The sequence below is a fragment of the Gossypium arboreum genome, chromosome 3 (assembly GCF_025698485.1).
Source record: "Gossypium arboreum isolate Shixiya-1 chromosome 3, ASM2569848v2, whole genome shotgun sequence".
NCBI classification, from domain to species: Eukaryota; Viridiplantae; Streptophyta; class Magnoliopsida; order Malvales; family Malvaceae; genus Gossypium; species Gossypium arboreum.
In genome coordinates this window covers 130,895,193-130,908,888 of record NC_069072.1, presented here as the reverse complement: position 1 = coordinate 130,908,888, position 13,696 = coordinate 130,895,193, and the positions used below count along the sequence as shown (strand labels likewise).

Here is a 13,696-nt window from a genome sequence, read left to right as displayed (position 1 = left end):
TTATATTAATTTACAATTTCACAAAATTTAAAGGAATTAAATGACAGTTTATTTTTGGGAAACCGAGGTCCCTTTATCTACACATATTGGTCCTTGGCTAGCAATAAAATTAAATAATGTGAAAACTTAAAAGATATTGTCCCTTGGAATCTAACGTTGTTAGAGGAGACTCGAAAAACTCAGGGCAACTCGGGAGGACACCGTGCGACTGAGTAGACAAATAGTATAAGCCACATGGCTAATTTACCTTAACGATGTAAACAGGTTGATATTATTACATGCCATAAGAGCAAAATCTACAAGGAAAACTGGTAGTACTATGTTAATACTTAATACAAGCCATTGGGACTGATAATCACATCCTAAGACTGAGTTACACCAATAATACAAATTCATAGCTAACATTGTCAAATAATCTAAATCTATGGTGAGAAATCTTCAGAGCTATTCAGCTGAAAGTGTTGAATTGCTGCTGTAACAATACAAGACTGCCCTAACTTTCTTTCTGATGTTTGTGTTACAGTGCCGAATGCAGGTCCACAGGTTCGACCAATCGAGATCTTCGTCTCCTCTTGCCCTCAGGAGTGCATCTTACACCGCTGAACTTCCCAAGCTTAACAGAAGCTTTGCAATTCTTCTGTGATGACAACTTTGTTGAACCATAATCTGAATCCGCATTGATCGATTGACATTTCTCCGGTGAAGATATATTTCTGTCAGCTTTTGTAGGTTTTTTACGTGATGGTGATTTACCTCTCTTTTTGGGCATTCCAAGTTGAGTTTCCACACTTTTCTTGTCCTGCTTGAGGAGCTGGACATGGAAAGGGTTTTCAGCCGTATAACAAACAGACTCTCCAAGAAGTCCGCTTCGTTCTAACCCAACATCTCCATTGTTCACCTGTATGATGAACACACAGGTTTTTATAAGTCTACTGCAACAATTGGAGAAGTGCAGAGATTTGCTTAGGAATGAGAAAGAAATACCAATTGGAGAAGTGCGGAAAAGGAACGAGCAACATCATGCTTTTCTTGACCCTTAACAAGATCACCAAATGGCATGACATCTTTGTCAGCTTCAAGTGATAGCTTGTCAAGAATTCTTTCACCATACTCATGAATATCAAATGGAGGATGTGAATCCTATCAAAAAAAAAAAAAAAGAAAAAGCTATGCTTAGTTTAAATTGTCCGGAAAAGGAAAAACAAAACTTAAGAAGAGCAGTGAGAGAGAAAAAGATTAGTGATCATAATCATGTAAAACTAAAATCGGCATAAGAAATGAAATTAAAGCGAACTTTATTTACCTGCTCGTCCAAGTTGTGCTCTATTTTCTGTTTCCATGACGAAACTCGAGCAGCTAGTTCAGTTTGCTTCTCATTTTCAGCTATGCTGGCAAGCAGAGCATCCTGCATGAAAAAACACATGAAATATATTCAAGCAGCCAATATATAGAGGCAAGGAGACATACCATAGTTCACTGAGTGCCAGGATTTAACTAACTAGCAGCAATTGATGATCACTACTTTCACTAGCAGCAGTCAAATATGAGAATGAGCTATCCAAAAGGAATGTACGAGAAAGGGATAAACCAAATATAAAGGCACTGAAAAAATAATTCCAGAGATAGCTAAAAATAAAAGATGATCAAGCATTTCTATTCTCTAAAACAATCACGACTTCTTGATGGACCTCATAAGACATAAAGCATAAAAGAACATAACCGATAAGTCTTTTTTTTCCTTAAAAGGAGAAAAGAGATGTAGGTTGGAAAGTAAATATATTGAGCACCTAGATAGAGAAGGGACAAAACGAGTAGTACCTCTCTCCTTATTTAAGAGAAATTTTAAGAATACACTCCAGTGTAAAGCAGAATACGGAAGGGCACTACAGAATCCATGTTCCACGACATATGATGGACAAAGCCTTACCCATTGTTTGGTTATTATAAATGCCAAGACAAAGTATGCTTACCAGGTGAGAGCGGCAAAGATCTTCCAGGCTTGCTTGAGAACATGGATCCCCATTGTCAAACATTTCATTCTTTCCAAGTTCAGCATCACCATTCTCATGCTATGAAAAGATCAATCAATGAGAAACAACGGAAAAAATTCTCATAGTCCCTAGTGGTTAAATACAATAAATGATCATATCACAGATGTGCTTACCTTCTCATTCTTGAAAGGTAAATCTTCATCCATAGGCATATTCTCTGGCTCGTCAAAATCAGGTCCACCAAAATCAGCATTCTCATCATGATCACCATTGTCTTCATTATCTTCTTCGAAATTAGCAAAAATATTAGCAACACCAGTTCCTTGCCCAGTTAGTGATTGCCGAAGCTGAAAATAGCAAACTTGTTTACAAACTAACCATGCATCACCTTCACCTAAGTACAAATTTTAGTAAACATACCTTTTCGTATAATGGAGGAGACTTGGATTCCCTTTGTTTTTCAATGGCACTCTGCCGTCTCTCCCACATTTCTGTAAGTTCAGGACTAATGGTACCATGCAATCTAGCGAGTGGAAACAAAGTGGTTATGGGAATACTCTTTGTAGAATTTACCCCATTCTTTCTGGACGCTTTTACTGCTTGTCAGGAAAAACCAAAAGAAACCAATATTAGGTACTGACCGAAACTAATGGATAGGAAAAAGGACATGCATGAAACTGCAGTTTAACTACCTTTTCTGAAAGGCCTCACTTTCAAGTTTCCAGGTTCATGGGGATTCAGAGGTTTCCATGGATCATTATCATCGTCGTCGTCATCTGAATCATCTAAGTCTCTAGGATTTGAATACCTATCATCCATATCACATCCATGATCTACATTCCCAAAGTCATCAGTGGCAGAAGGAACGGCCCCCATATTACAATCATTAACACCAAAATCGCAATCAACCCTAGGAGATTGATTAGCATTAGTATCCTTATTCTTTCTGTGAGATGATTTATGTGCAGTTCCCCCTGAACGCCATGTGGGAGACTGAAAGCTCTTGCGCCTTGAACTTCCCTTATTAGTGCCATATTCACCTTTACCAGCATCATCACCATTCAAATAATCATCAACAGCTGCTGCATCATATGGATCTAATAGAATAAAATCCTGATAGAGATCATTTGTTGCCAACTGCAACCACAAATTTATACATAACAATCAAAGAGTTAGGCAACATAGTTAGTCAAACTTCATCATACTATCGAGTGAAGCAACTATGAATACCAGATAGGACTCTAACTCGCTGCCATCACCAGAAGTGTCTAAACAATCACCTTCAAGAACAACTAAATTTGCGGGGGGCTTCACAAAGTGGTTAACCAAAGTGTCTTTGTTCGTCGAACTATCTAAGCTAATCTTTGCTTCCACTGCGAATATAAGCGTTGGTTTTAGCTGATACCATAAACAATTTAAACCCGAAGTGAAAAAAAGTGGTCATCAATTCAAAGTCACCTGGAATGTCATCTAAGTCCCAAAATTTATCATGGTCCTCATCCGGAGAAGCACGTGAAGCACTTTCTTCGGCCTGAATCGATTCACCATTGGGTTGATCTTGTTGCCTGTTGAAACATATGCACCATCTTTTATAAGAAGAATGCTTCATTTAATTTAAGGAGCAATCCTTACTGACATTGAATATGACAATGTGGAAGTAACATGAAAAAACAAAGAATTTGGGAACTAAAAAGAAACCTCTTTTGAGAAAGAAATTCCAAAGCATGCAAAACCAAGTTGTATAGATACTCTACTTTTCGGCTATACACTTGAACTGAACCCTGAAGCAACAATGCAGCTGCATAGGAAAATAAATAAATACATAAATAAAAAATAATTAGAAAACCCACAAGAATTTAAAGAAAAAAAAAGGATTCTTCTTTTTTAGGGAAAATTGAAAATTAATTCTTCTTTTTTAGGGAAAATTGAAAATTAAGGCAGAACCTTCAGCAAAATTTACTGAGCTATGTCCTTCATCGTCTTGGGAGCCAGTAATTTCACCGGAACAAATCTTCAAGAGGTACTCTTCAAGCTTTTTGGCAAGATCGACTTCCCAATTAGCTTCCAAATCACGCTCCGGCTGAACTCCGTGGAACTTCCCAAATTCACCGCCGCCGGACTCTCCGTTTTGGGGTTGCTTTTGGTGCCCTGTCATATTCTTCATCCGTAGTTAGGGTTTAGATTTGGGTTTGATTCGGTTTTGACGTTGACTTGAAGTCATTTGGGGATACCCAGAGTTTTTAGGTTGGGAAAAATGGGGAAGTATCTTCTGTTTGTCTGCCGAGAAAATTTCGAGAGAAAACGAAGGAAAAGAAGGAACTTTGGGGCAGCGAAGTCCAGTGACTATGGCGAAGAGAGAGGGAGAGAGAGAGAGAGAGAATTCAAAAACTTTGAACGGACTGTTTTTCCCGCTTAGCGGAGCAGAGAGATATGCGGTTTGGTGACATATACTAAACTTTGGGCTGGAGTTAGACATGCCCCTGGCACTGGCAGGCCAATCTGTCCGGCCCGGTCTTTGTGGCTCAAGTTTTGAATTTATTTTTGAGATAAGACAACATTGAACCGTGAAATTGATAATTTTTTTCAATTTGATGTCTGAAATTTTTTTGGATCAATGATAAAATTTAGTAACTTTTTTTAATTTTGATCTGACACATGTTATAAAAGTAGATAATGATGTTGTATAATATTAAAGTATCACATCATTATATATTAAAATTCGAAAAAGTTATAAATTCTAAAATTAAAATAGATAAAAAATTTAGAAATTAAAATTATTGTCATGTTCAAGAATTAAATATTTTTTATTCCTTAATTTTTTAAATTAATTCAATTTGAGATATAATTTAATAATAAATATTATAAGTATTTATTAATATAAAATTTTGTTTTTTATTTTTAAAATTTAAATAATATTAATTAAAGAATTAAAGAAAATTTATGTTGCAAGATAGAAAATGTTTAATTCACAGTATTGAATTTTATTTTCATCTATGTTGATGGTTTAATTTCACACTGCCAAGGGGATGTGTGGTTCACTTTGTTTAATATAAAGTGGAGAGTCGCCAGATAAGATGATCGGAAGTGGCTAAAACGTTGAGAAAATTTGAAGTGAAAATAAGTAGGAGAAAGGAAAGGAGAGAATCTTGGTTCTGCCCCAGGCCATGGGTCTTATATGCTCTTAAGCCCGGTCACAAGGTGTCAAGACCTTATAGGAGAGTTCAAGGCAAGTAGTCAAGTGGTATGTCATTATATGTATAGGTTGAGTGGTACTATGATTTGCTTTCTATTACCTCGTATAGGGACGCAGTTGGAGTTTAGTGTGACCGTTAATGAGTGGGGTCCTCTCGAATGTCGACTCAAGGGATACATTTGAAGTGTGACTTTGAGGAGTATGTCCAAGGTATTCCATCAAGATGTTATTTCAAGGGGTTCGTCTAAACCATCTGTAACCTTATTAATTACTCAGTTCAGGAAGTTAGGGTATAACAATTTGCACCTTTGTAAATTTTTTGCTACCCCAAAGTTATAACGTTGTTATATGTTTTATTTTTTACAATTATTATACACTGACAAATTATAATATTATTTCTAGAGTTTATTTTTTAATTTCATGTATTAATACATTATTTCAAGATACTAAATTTATTGTTGCTTGACCGATAATATTGATAAAAATTTTAATTTTACCAATAATTTCTTTCATTGAAAATTGTAAATTCAAACTTGGAAGAAACATTGTTGAAAGAAGAATTAGGAACCACTTAAAAAAGAAGCATGAGAAACTTTTTGTTAAGATTTTATTATGCTTTGGCAACAGCATATGGAAACAACTTTTCTTGACACTCCCAGAAATCAAAACTGAAACCTTATTTTATTATACCAAAAGAATTTTACCTTTTAAGATAATATAAAAATTAAAAGTATAAATCTTCCTTAAAATTCACGAAAATGACAGAAGATAAAAAGGAAATTATACTAAAAATCCAATGCTTTCCGATTTTCATCAATAAAAATTTTACTTACATTTTGCTAAGCATCTTTATTCAACAAGCAAAGATGCATGAAACTTCATGTCTAGCTTCCACATTTATTATCATTTCGTAAGATACTAAGTCATACCGTAGACCCTAAAACTTAGTTCGATTATCTAAATCTATAACCAAACTTTCTCTTACTACATTCCTTTATTCTCATTTATTCTCTCTACATAAACTTATTCATCATCTTTTTCAGATATATATGTATATATTTCCCCGATATCTATACACCAGGAACCATGCCGGCAATGTAAGGCACCCCAGAGCTCGGGATCCATTCATCACCACGTAAGAACACACCAGCAGTGAATTCCTTAGCTTGAGCGTCATTGATCTGTTGTATACCTTTCCATTTAACCCTGTTGGTCTGGACCGCACCAGGTCCTCGGTTTTTGAACTCGGCGTACCACAAAGTGTCGAGGGCGAAGGTGCCTTGCCACGGCATCCATCCTTCGGGGGTGACGATGTCGTCGAGCTGAGATTGCATGATGATGGTCCTTGAGTACTCTTTCCAAGGCCGACCGAGGTGTGTTTTACTCTTGGCCTTAACCGGAAGGTAGTCCTGTGCGCCGGAGATGGTGCAGTTTTGGAGGACCATGCCGGAAACCTCACGGCGTTCGGTCCGTCCTTGGGCGGTGACGATGCATTGTTGGTTGTCGAGTGGTTTATTAACGATAAGCTTGCAGTTCTGTAAGACGGTAGCGGCGTCGCCGAAGACGAAATCAATGGTACCGGAGACGGTGCAGTCCCTGTAGAATTGACGGTGACTGTGGGTGTAAAGCGTGTCTTGGTAGCCATCCATTTGACAATTGTAGAAGATGGACCGATCACTTTGGACCCTTAGTGCCACTGCTTGGTGCTTGATCGCTCCAGCTGTGTTCTCTATTTTAATATTCTTTGCAATAAATCTTTCACCCACAGCAGCTGTGAATATTGTTATATGTTAGTGAATATAATTCTATACAATGTAAATTAAACTCATATAGATATGATACTTACCAAGAGTTGCAGTCTTGAATGTTACGGTGCCATCGACAAAGTTCATCCGACCGGTAATGACAGTCTTGGTCGGTCCATCTCCGACGAACACAACGTTAGTCATAGTTTTAGCAACCAAAACTTGTTCATTATAAACGCCAGCCTTAATATGGATCACAAATGGAGCTGTATTTTTCATAGGCACTTCCTTTAAGGCTTCATTGATGCTATTAAATTTGCCGCTACCATCTTTAGCAACCACCACATTAGGTTTCATGTCCGCCACATTTTGTTGCAGTAGCTGTCGTTGCTTAAAGCTAACCCACGAAGGGAACCCATCTTCCGCCATTAGCTTACGTTTAGACCCCGTGCTGACTCCTTCCATGCCTGGAATGTTAAGGTCCTTAATGATTTTAGTTATGTCGGTCACCATGGCTAACCCATTGCTGGTTAACTGTTGTGAAGTATTCAACAACGCCTTCATTTTCACACCGGTTTCACTGGATACGTTCATGAACCCGTCTAAGCATGTTTGTTGATACGTAATGGCACCGCCCATCCATATCTTGAGATTCTCGACGTATTCGTCTAGCTTACTAACGTCGAATGCACCGAGTTGATTAAACGAGGCTTTGAGGTCGTCAATGGCGTACCCCATGAGCTCTTTGCAATTGTCGACAGCTTGACGAGTCATGGGGTCTTTAGCCGCGTTTTGGATGGTAGAGGAATTGGCGATCACTTTGCCAATCTCTTGGATTGCCGCTTGAAAACCGACCTTTATCAGCTCTTTGGGATCGGTGGTGTTGGCGTTCGAAAGACTATTTTCACATGTTTCTCTATAATCAGTAGTTTGACATATGGATTGGACCGCTTTTTCGGAAGTCGAGACTTTGGCATCATCATTGTCACTATCTTTAGCACGGCTGACACCAACGGCTATTGCTGCCACCATAGCCACCACAAGCACGGAACAAATACCAATGATTGCCGGAAGTTTTCCCATTTTCAAAGACCCTTTTTTTTTATTCAAATCAATTAAAGGGAACCCTTATTGGCAAAGCTAGTAAGAATCTTAATCTTTGTTTAGATGTTGAGATTCAGTCTGAGGAAACCCTTTATTCAAATACAAGAAACTTAGAGAACATGAACCGTTAAAAACAAAAATGATTCATTTGTGGTTAAAACTTAAGAACAAAAGAAATGGTTGGATTTTTTATGATACAGAATTCATTTTCCAAACTTTATGTTGTTTTAAATCTTTGTTTCAGTCTAAAATATTGGGTTTCGCTTGAAAATTGAATGGTGGGATTACATGCTTTTTTTCTAGCCATTCTCTAAAGCATTGTAAGGGTTATTTTTAGGCGTTGGAACCACCTTTCACACAAACTTGAAAGCAAAATTGCATATATTTAGAAAGAAATCATCCCTTGCTTCAAAAAAGGAAATTAATTATGGAAAGTAGAGTTGTTGTAATTTTAATCATAAAACCGTAACCAAAAAAGGAAAGAAATTATCCTGTCCACTCCTTCATCACTGAATTTTAATAATGCAACTTAACTTTCTTAACATAATGACAATAATAACCCTTAAACAGTAAAAGTATCAGAAAAGTTCCTGTATTTAAGGTGTGTTGCATTTTAGTCTCTTTGAAAAAATAAGTAAATTAGTCTTTATACATTTCAAAACATATAAAATAAGTTGTTCATTCATTTTTATGTTAAAGGATGATGCAAATGTTAACTTAAATGGTTAATTACTAAATTGATTCTTAAACTATAGTTAAAATATCATTTTGATTTTTTTAAAATATTTAACAATATTTCAAAAAACTAAAATAAATCTTAAAAGTAAATATAAATTATTAAAATAATATAAAAAATATTAAGTGGAATGCATTTCAAGTTACAAGCGCCTTTGTGGTGGCTCTACAATATTTTTTAAGCATTCTAACATCCTTGCATATTGATTTTTCAATTTATATCTAGTTTTATTATTTATTTATTTATTCCTAGTTTTGATCAACTGTTTTTCCTTTAGACATGGATAAAAGCTCTCCGAAAAATCCTTTTCAAGTTTTAAATTCAGTAAGATGATGATCTGAATGCCTTTCCTAGCACAATAAGATAGATAGCAACATGGTGGAGGTTCTATAACAATCGAAATAATATTGGAAGTAAAGGAGGATATTCTAATTGTTTCCTTACCTCGTAGATATACAGGATGTCTAGACTTAGAGGATGCTACACAGGCCTGGGTCCTACTATATTAGAGCTTTTCCAGCTAATGCAGTTGTAATCGTCACCTAGGAGGTAGCCATGAAGCTTCTCGGAATCAAGAACAACTAAGGAAGCATTCATCTAATCGCAAGAGGTTCTAACTTTTTTGAAGTTATATAATTTGCCACCAAATAATTTTTAATATAATTTTAATATTTTATTTTTATTTTTAAGATTTTTTTTTAGAATTATTGCTAAAAATTTAAAAAATATTTTAACTATAATTCAGGGACCAAATTAGTAATTGACCATTTAAATTAACGTTTCACATAATCATTTAACAAAAAAATTTAACGAATGGACTAATTTGCACGTTGCGAAATGTATAAGTACTAATTTATCCCTTTTTTCAATAAAAAGATTGAAATGCAATCAGCACTTAAATACCTACACTACCTTAATACTTTTACCCTTTAACTAATATACTTAGTGGTTTTTCTAAGTAAATTATTATTTTTATTTATAAAAGCCCTTAATTATAAAATTAAATACCAAATTTATAAATAAGAATCTCAAAATATCAAACTTTCAATATTTAATTTAAATATTTTTAATTTTGATACGTTAACAAAGTTTTTATCATATAATTAAAAGCTAAATTAAATTTTATATAACCAACAAATTTATGATATATAAATTCAACTTGTGTCCTATTGATCGCATATTTACCTACCCAAAAATAATTTAAATTTAAATTATCGTTGTACAAAAATAAATAAATTTATGATATGTGCCATATTTATATATATTTTATCTGTTTGTCTAAATTAAATCACAAAATTTTATTATGTGATTCTATCATATTAATAATTTAGCGTGATTTATATCTTGCCTCGATTGACTCTACTTTTGAAAGTGCAAGTTTTTTTGTCGTTTAGGTGCAATTTTCGTTTTGCATGGTTAAGGCTTTTGCCCTTGTCTTGGTCTATTTTGTTTTTTGTGTTATATGGAGGTCAAGTTATGGAAATTATCCCTTGATCGGAGAAGGAAGATTCAGAGTTGGTCTGGATTCAAATGTTGATGTGCTGGATGGTATTGATTATGATCTTTATGTCAAAATCATTTTTTTGAAAAATGGTCGATTTTTATTTTAAAAAATAAAAATGCAGTTGTCACCAATCTTTTTATTTAGGTGTGATCGGATCATCTCATGACTTGATTGCTTTAATAAAATATTACGATTTATTAAAACAACGATTTTGGTCTACGAAGTTCGAGAAAATGGGCTCGAGAGTCGGTTATGTGCGAGGAAGGATTAGCACCCTCGTCACGCTCAAAATTGGTACCTAATTGATTAATTAATATCTTAATGTCGAATGTTGAAAATTTGAAAATAATTAAAATACGATCCATTTTTATTAATGTTTGTTTTGAAAAATGCTTGAATTAAGTTGAAACGAGCATCAAAGGCTCTTCCGTTCCGATATAACAAAGCGCCACATCCCGTAAGTTAGGATGCGACGTTTGAATCATCGGGAACAAGTTTGTCTTTAATTTTTATCGAAAACTTTGTGTATCTAGAAATCCAAAAGGATATTTGGCTATTTAGGTTTAACAAGAAAATCGGAACCCCATAAGTTAGGGTACGTTTTCTTGAATTCCCGAAACGCAAAACATTGCCTTATTTTGAAGATTTTTCTTTTGAATAATAACGAGTGCAACACTTCGCAATGTAAGTTTATTTTGTTTGGAGTAAAATGAAACAATCTATATTGGATAAATACATTGGAGCTTGTTGTAGGCCAATTTTGGCCCAAATACAACCAAATACCCACCCCAAAAACAGCAGGCCCAACTTTCACATCAAATGACCCAAATAATAAAAAAACCTAAAGCCCACCTAGCCCAACAAACTAAACATTTTCAGCAGCAAAAAAAAAACCCTAGCCACCAAGTTTTCAGCCGCCACCCCCTTCACCCTTGGCCATCACGCGCACCACCCACGCACGGCCCTCACCTCCTCGTGAGCCACCCACATCGACACACACATAACAGAGACAAAACAACAAAGAAGAGAAAGCATGCGAGGATGGGGAAGAAATAAAAAAAGAACGAAAACAAAAAAATAAAAGAGGAATGTTTTGTAGATCGGCCTTAAAAAGCCAAAATCTATCATTTGTAAGGGGGGAGGATGTACAAAAAAATTTGTATCAAAAACAAAAGAAAAAAGAAAAGCTTAGAAGGTGAACTTTAATTTTTTTCCTCTGTTATCTCAATCTTTCTATTTATCTTTGCTTTGTTTTATTTTTTATTTCATTAACTTACTTTAAAACAAAAAAGAATCAAGGAAGAAAAGAGTCTTACCGGATCTACCCCGTGGCGCTCCCCTCTCCGTTTGGCACGGTGAACCGCCGGCGACGATGGGTGTTGAAACCCTAGCTGAAGGAAGGAGGAAGAGATAAAAGGGGGGGGTTGAGAGCAGTTTTCTTAGAAAAAAATACATGAAGGTTAAAATGGTTTTAAAATAAAAATTGAAAAGTCAAAAGTGAAACGGCGCCTAACTCCATGATTTGTGTATTTCTGCTTTTAGGGATATTTGTCCCCCTGGTCCCTCAACCTCTCCAGTGCGCTGCAATTTAGTGCTTTAGTTACCTTTTTCCTATGATTTTGCAATTTGGCCACCTAATTCTCTGAGGTTTTCAATTTAGCCTGTACTGCAAGCCTTTGCGTCTTAATGATTGGGGATATTTCTGTTTTCGAACCTCCCACGTTGCGCGCATATTGCAATCTGGTCCTCTCCTCCTTATTTTCTTTTCAAATCTACCTCACAACTTTGTTTTAGTTTAATTTTAGTCCTGTTTTCGTTTTTTTTTTTCCTTCTTTTTCGTTTTTTATCTAAATATCATTGTTATTTTCATATTATTATTATTATTATTATTATTATTATTATTATTATTATTATTATTATGTGCTTTTGTTATATGCGTATATATATGTGTATTTGTAATTAGGTTTTTATTTATTCTACTTTAATATTTTTAATGCTATACTTGCCTTTATATTTCAACATTATTATTATTATTATTACCAATGTTTATATATGTTTTATGTATATATGTATATATATATATATATTTACGTATAGGCTTATTTTTTACTTTACTTCAATATCTTTATTGTTTTTGTTTTTGTGTTTCAATATCGTTATTATACTTATTATTACTATCATTATAATAGTGTATTTTTCTATTTAAGTACATAGATTTTTATATATAGTATTTTTGTTATGTTACATTGTTGTTTTTTTTATATTTTAATACCATTACTATTATAATCATTAACCGTAGTATATGTTTTGTTATATACGTATATATTTTTTATATATTATTATTTTTATTATACATATTACGTATATATTAAATATCGTACTATTCATGTATTATATCATATATGTACATATCTTTAATATATATATATAAGTATATCTTTATGTAATATTAGTATTATTATTAATATTAATATGTTTTTTTAACATCGTAATTATATGTGTATATATTATGTAAAATGTTTTAGTATTATATTATATATATGCTTTATATATATTATGAACATGTATTTTCAATATCATTAGTTAAATTTTTGTATATATTACCCTATGTACATATTTTAATAATACAAGTTACATATACCTATTTACCATCTTATGTATATAGTTCAAACACTATATATAGTATATTTCTAACACTATTACTATTTATATATACATATATATACATTTTACATATATACTCTCAATTATCTTTATAGGTATATTCATCGTGTTCTCATTGTATTCTCGTATTTCATACTATTGTTACATTTAATATCGCATGCATTGTCATTGTTTTTAACATTATTGTTGTATGTATTATGTGCCTTGATGTATTTCCAACTATTATCTTTCGCTTCCCCATACTTTTATATATTACCCGTTGTTCATTATTTTAAAATATTTATTCGTGTTTTATTTATTTCAATAAGCAAGGCAACGTCCGATTTAAACACTATGCCATCGATTTCATCGCTATGTTGGGTGAATATCAATCGACTCGTGTTAAAGCGGTATATCCTTCTCAATAGAAAGCGAAACTTGAAATTTCTCGTGTTTTGATCGGATCACAATTCAATGTTACTTTGGACTAGCAATTTTGAAAATTAAGACAACACTTGTTTATAAGATACCAATTTTGGGCGTCGCGAGGGTGCTAATACCTTCCTCGCAGAATCGACTCCGAACCCAAATTTTTCTCTAGACTTTCACGTAGACCTAAACTTGGCCTTCTTTTTGTTTTAAAAATAAATTTATTAGGTGTCCGATCACACCTATAAAAAGGATCGGTGGCGACTCCCTTTATTAATAAAATCGAAAGTTGGTTATCAAATGTTTAATAAATCATCACAATTAGCGACCCACCGAAAGCTAAGCTAAAAA

General features: G+C 34.0%; 2 protein-coding genes across 2 annotated transcripts; both read right to left on the bottom strand.

Moving 5' to 3' along the window:
* Positions 1–242: 242 nt before the first annotated feature.
* On the bottom strand, positions 243–4,505 carry LOC108480600 (condensin-2 complex subunit H2). Its single transcript, XM_017783650.2, has 11 exons — positions 3,936–4,505; positions 3,690–3,789; positions 3,450–3,556; positions 3,222–3,364; positions 2,684–3,128; positions 2,412–2,587; positions 2,165–2,338; positions 1,971–2,069; positions 1,304–1,405; positions 985–1,140; positions 243–898 (listed from the first exon to the last, which is right to left on the bottom strand). The coding sequence occupies exons 1-11, from the start codon at positions 4,153–4,155 to the stop codon at positions 518–520; spliced, it is 2,103 nt and encodes a 700-aa protein (XP_017639139.1). The 5' UTR covers positions 4,156–4,505; the 3' UTR covers positions 243–517.
* Positions 4,506–5,964: 1,459 nt separating this feature from the next.
* LOC108481372 (probable pectinesterase/pectinesterase inhibitor 21) lies at positions 5,965–8,386 on the bottom strand. Its single transcript, XM_017784514.2, has 2 exons — positions 7,031–8,386; positions 5,965–6,955 (listed from the first exon to the last, which is right to left on the bottom strand). Exons 1-2 carry the CDS (start codon positions 8,010–8,012, stop codon positions 6,255–6,257), a joined length of 1,683 nt encoding a protein of 560 aa, XP_017640003.1. The 5' UTR covers positions 8,013–8,386; the 3' UTR covers positions 5,965–6,254.
* Positions 8,387–13,696: the final 5,310 nt, after the last annotated feature.